Source organism: Oryzias melastigma, linkage group LG13 (assembly GCF_002922805.2).
Source record: "Oryzias melastigma strain HK-1 linkage group LG13, ASM292280v2, whole genome shotgun sequence".
NCBI classification, from domain to species: domain Eukaryota; kingdom Metazoa; phylum Chordata; class Actinopteri; order Beloniformes; family Adrianichthyidae; genus Oryzias; species Oryzias melastigma.
The window spans coordinates 14,134,428-14,140,023 of NC_050524.1; the positions used below are offsets into that span (position 1 = coordinate 14,134,428).

Consider the following 5,596-nt stretch of genomic DNA (forward strand, 5'->3'; position numbering starts at 1 on the left):
AAGCCACGCTGTGGTCGACCAGCCAGCAAGGTCTAGCTGATTCCTGTAGGTAAACAGCAGCAGAGAGATGGCCTGCTGAGTTCGACCCACCTCTCCACATCACATTGCTAGACTGAAGCTCTGCTACACCCACACAAGCTTAAAAAAAATAAAAATGAAAAAATGACGAGTCCCTATGGCTGTATTGCTTCTTTGGCACCACATTCCAGCAAAATGAATGTGCAGCTTAGACCTACCAAAGAACCAGAAACATTTACATTTTTCCATAGATCTGTGCTTCAAAAATGTCCTCTAAGCTATAATATGGCTGGAAAAATGTAATCAAACAAACCTTTAAACTAATCTCACCACCAAACCCGCCAGAGCTGTTTTCGTTCAATTTGAATTTTTACATCACACTAGCTTTTGACCTCAACCACAAAGACATTTCTGCTTCTGTCTAAGCAGCATGACTCCACAACCAAAGAACAACAAAAGCAGTTTTCAAACAGGTGTTTGGACATTTAGCATTAGTTCATTACTGTGTATTGCAGTGGCAATGATTGATGTCATTGTGATAGTGAATCTAAAACTGTCATTTGAGTAGCCAGAACCAGCCAAATTAACTAATATTTGTGAAATAGACTAATTTTGTTTACGAGCCCTCAAACATCTGCTCCCGAGGAAAAAACAAACACAGGCCGATTTCTTTTTTAAAAAATTCAATTTGTATTAAAAGTCCTTTTTTTTTTAAACAGCCAGCCCCATAGTTGAAAGACCAGTCTGAAATTAAATTTACAATCAGGTTAGATTTGTCAACAGTACATCATCACTTTTTCTTTTTACCATTAAAAACAACAAAATAAAGAGAATAAACAGAATTCCTTTGATTTTCCTGGTCTGGAGGCTCATTGTTGTGTCTTGTTTTCCAGTACCTGTGCATTTCAAGATATCGATTTGGCCAGACCGACAGACATTGCAGCTTTTTCTAGAAGGCCGACTTAAAAACATAGAAAAAAAAAATCACTGTTCCACTAGCAAAAAAATAAAAATAAAAATAAACGATAGTCTTTTGTCGGCCTTGATCTTTATAAGATGACCCAGAAGAGGAGCTGATGCGTGTGGATTGATTGGCGTTGAAAGTTTTCTTGTTTTTTTCAAGTGACACATAAAAGTTGGCACTAAATCTGAATAGCTGATTTCTCTTTTGGAAAGGCACTCGACATATAAGGGCAATTGTGTCCCCATATCACTTCAGTTAGGATCCCCTTGCACAAAAAAAGAGGAAAATAAAATAAAAAAAATAAGAGTGGCACTTGACACCTTCCCACCAGACTTCTTCTGACTTTGGAAAAAGGTGGGATTATGGAGTGTTGAGGGGCGTCGCTCCAGATTAGGTCAGGACGCCCAAAAACGTTAACCTGTGCAGTGGCTTAAACAAAATATACTCTATTCCCTGTCTTCTTCTGATATAGAAATATCCATTTATGAGTTTTTCTCTCCATTTCTTTTTCCGTGTGGGGTTTAGTTCCAGTTGGGAGAACAGATGGAGCCAGCGAGGAGGAGTTCTGCTGAACCTCAGACTCTGGCTCTTGTGTTGACATCAATGGTGCAGCAGAGATACTCCAACCGAGCAGAATTCCTGAAGAGTGGACCCCTCCCTCTGTCTCAGTGGCTCCCCTCCTCCTCCTCATCCAGTCCCCCTGCAGCATTCCTCCCCTTCATTTTCCTCCAAGGCCAGGGTGAGACACCGAGAAGAGCGCAATGGTACAGATTTGCTGCAACGCACTGTCAAAACAGAAGAAATGAATCCATAACGAAGAATAAGTTGATCAATAACAAAAATCTGCTGATCCAGAGTAGATTCCCTGATAGCTTCTACAGGCCAGGGGTCTGCACCCTTTAATGATAAAAGACTTCAGTTTCTTACAGACTAAAACCTACTAGAGCCACAAAAACTTTGTTTCCACTGAGCAATCCAGCCCAGTGTTTTGAGCGATTCTATTGTAAAATTGACCCATTACACAGCGCCGAACAGTACCTCTTGATTTCATCGGTTGTAGGTCCACTGAAAAGTAGAACGGAAAGGTTGGGGCGGGGTCACTGTTGCCACCCATTGATTAGCAGAAAGTGATGACGACGTTAGAAAACATCAATTTAGCGCTCATTTAAGCTAACATTTGTAAAGATTTAAGTTTTTGTGGTTTTCCTGCTTTTTCTTTTGGTCATAAACAACAGCACCCTCTACTCTGCGGTGGAACTGCAAACGTTCCTTGCTACCCTTGACAACTGTGACAGGGGGAGCTAGTGGCAAGTAGGGCTGCTACGATTAGTCGACTAATTGATGACTAATCGACTATTAAAATAGTCGACAACTAATTTAATAGTCGATTAGTCGTTTCTTTGTATTATATGGAGTCAGAGTTTAGTAAAGTTGAAAGTTATAATGGCATTCTGCTAGCTTTTTGGACTATTTTGGCATTTATTTAGTTTCTTTAGGCTATTTGGAGTTAAGCTAATATTTCAGATAGATGCTAGCTTTTTTGGCTAATTTAGGATTTTTTTCATTTTTTTTTATTAGGCTAATTTGGAGTTTAGCGAACATTTCAGCTATATACTAGCTGTTTTGGTTAATTTAGGATTTTTTTTTGTTTGTTTTTTAAGGCTGTTTTGGAATTTAGCTAATATTTTAGCACAATTCTAGCTGTTTGGCTAACTTGGGCTTTTTTTTTTTGTTTTTTTAGGATATTTTGTAGATTAGCTAATATTTCAGCTGCATGCTAGCTGCTTTGGCTAACTTAGGCCTTTTTTTTTAGGTTAATTTGGCATTGAATAATATTTTGACTGGCTATTAATTTCAACGTTTCCAGCTATTAACTTCAGCATTTTTAGCTATCAATTTTAGCATCTTCACCGATTGTTAGGTAATGCTATATATTTGGTTTTTAGTTATTTTAAATCTAAGGATGGTTAAGATGTGTGCTTTACGTCAACTTTATGCCTGACTCGATTAGTCGACTAATCGGAAAAAATAGTCGGAGAATAGTCGACTATTGAAATAATCGTTTGTGGCAGCCCTAGTGGCAAGCTGGCGGTCTAAACAACATATGTACCGTGACAACAAATTGCTCAGTTGAAGCGAGGCTTAACTGAGCGGAAACGCTTGCCAAAATAAAGCCTTGTTTAGACTGACCGTCCGGTTCAGTCCAGTCCGGTAAGGAGTAGAACAGTGCGGACCAGTTAATTCTGGTGAGCATTTCCACTAAGTTAAGTCTCGCTTCCACTGAGCAGTTTGTTTTCATGGTGCATGTGTGGCATGGACTGCTAGCGTTCCATTGCGTCATTGTAGTGCGACAACTAGAAAAGCAGAAACAATGGAGGTCATCCAGTCCCTTGCTTTTTTCTTCCTTACTTCTGGGACATCGTGTATAACAGGAATTTAATGTCGTTTGAAAGTTGAAAACAAAAAAGCTAGCTTAGCGCTATATTGGTGCGCTATATTGGTGCTTTCTAATGTCATCATCACTTTATACCAACCAACGGGTGGCAACAGCAGCTCCACCCCAACCGTTCCCATTCTATTTTTTCAGGGACCTATAACGAATGGGCGCCCTAAAGTGGTACGGGTCGGAACTGTTTAATGGACTGCTCAAAATAATGGACCGTATTGTGCCGTACCACCCAATGGAAACGCGGCTTAAATCATAATTCATCATTTGGAAAAACACACTTTTTGTTTATTTTGTTATTTTTGGGGGAAATTTAAGCCTTTTTATTAAAAAAAAAATACAACTTTTATTTGGAATACTTGAACTCTTGATGTATTTTTTAACACGTACAACAATTTTAATTTATTTTACTTTAGAAGGAGGGACATATTAATTCCTTTCAAAATAAAATATATATTTTTTCAAAGCATTGATAAATAAAAGGTTGCAGACCGTGCTCTAGGCAAAACTACAGTCATTTCCAGCTGGTAACCAACAGATGTAACTACTTCTGATCTTAAACTGAATTAACAACTTCTGCATTAAATTAACTTAACACTTCCCTAATCTGTCTGGCAAAACAAAAAAAGAGGAGGTGATTGACCTCATGTGGCACATATGTCATCATAAAGGTGAAGTGGTTAAATAACACTAATGACTGATTAATTACATTTTTTAAATTAAAAATAAAGTCTTCTTACCATTGCAAACGTAAAACTGAGCAAAGAATCAAACTTTAGGATTGTCTGTGTCTCTTAGAGGATGACACAAGCCGAGCAGCACCCGCGGTCGCCATTTGCCGTGGAGGCATAGTTCATCTGTCGGACTATTTCTGCGAACACTTCGTCCACCGAGGTTTTATTTTTGGCTGAGGTCTCCATGAACGGGCAGTTCCACTCCTCCGCCAGCGCCTTGCCCTCGCCGGCCGACACCTCCCGCTCCACGTCCAGGTCCACTTTGTTTCCGACCAGGATCATCGGCACCCTCTCGTACCTTTTCACCCGCGTGATCTGGTCCCTCATCGGTTTGATGTCCTGGAAGCTCTGCTGGTTCACCAGGCTGTAAACCAGGATGAAGCCCTGGCCGTTCCTGATGTAGAGGTCTCGCATGGAGGCGAACTGCTCGGTCCCCGCCGTGTCCAGGATCTCCAGCACGGACGGAGAGGAGTCCACCTCGATCTCCTTCCTGTAGAAATCCTCTATCGTCGGGTCGTATTTCTCTATGAAGGCTCCCGTCACGAACTGGACGGTTAGTGCTGACTTGCCGACACCCCCGGACCCGAGAACCACTACTTTATACTCTCGCATGGTTCTCAAAGCAGCCGACAATCCTCGCTTCCTCTCCGCTGTGAAGCCGCTAGCCGCCCCTGATGGGTTTCAAACCGCGCACCGTTGTGCCGCAGCCAGCAGTTTTGTAGGGCTCCGGTCGGTGGAAAACAGGGCGTGGCCGCGAAGTTATCGCTCTTCGGGAAGTGGGCACGTTTCGTTTGGATCCAATCTTATCATTGCTCATGTAGCATTGTGAGTTTCCGACGAAAGACCTGCCGGTTCTTGCCCAGGCTTCCCCCGTTTTCGTTCAAGCAGTCACCGTGTGTTGTCGCCCTCTTTTGGAGAGTCAGGTTATACACGACAAAAGGTATCCACTTCCTTTTTAGAATTTCAAAGTAAAATATCTACGCAGTATACAACTCTACAAATTCTATCCAAGTACATATATATTACGTCTTAATACTATAAATGTTATTGATTTAAAATAATATTGCTTGTTATTGTTTATTTTTAATACTTCCGAATATTTTTAAGGCATTTTCACATTTCAGCTTGGCACAAAATATTTGACTTCCGGTTGTAACTGTGGCTACTTTCGCTAACTTAATGAAATGAACGGTCTGCGCTTCCTGCCTGCACTCAGCACGCATTCTGCGTCTCACGTCACTCCAGAAGTATTCTCCAGTGTTTAGTTAAAGGTGCAGGAGGGTTGTTATCGCACAGTCAGCGCTAAAACACTGCCCCCTGCACTCACGTAGCTCTGCCACACCTTAGTTTTTCGAAACACACGCTCCGTGGGATGACTGCTTTTTGACTCAGAAGAAAACTTCCTGGAAGGAATTATCTTCAAAAACTTTACGG

The 5,596-nt window shown here is 41.2% G+C and overlaps 1 protein-coding gene across 1 annotated transcript; it reads right to left on the reverse strand.

The window, feature by feature from the left end:
* Positions 1 to 721: 721 nt before the first annotated feature.
* LOC112149860 (ras-related protein Rap-2b) lies at positions 722 to 5,087 on the reverse strand. The gene is made up of 2 exons (XM_024277827.2): positions 4,169 to 5,087; positions 722 to 1,767 (listed from the first exon to the last, which is right to left on the reverse strand). Exon 1 carries the CDS (start codon positions 4,772 to 4,774, stop codon positions 4,223 to 4,225), a length of 552 nt encoding a protein of 183 aa, XP_024133595.1. The 5' UTR covers positions 4,775 to 5,087; the 3' UTR covers positions 722 to 1,767; positions 4,169 to 4,222.
* Between the last annotated feature and the right edge of the window lie 509 nt (positions 5,088 to 5,596).

Excerpts from the sequence above, each read along its gene's own strand:
- LOC112149860 (XM_024277827.2), bottom strand. The coding sequence starts at position 4,774 with ATGCGAGAGTATAAAGTAGTGGTTCTCGGGTCCGGGGGTGTCGGCAAG.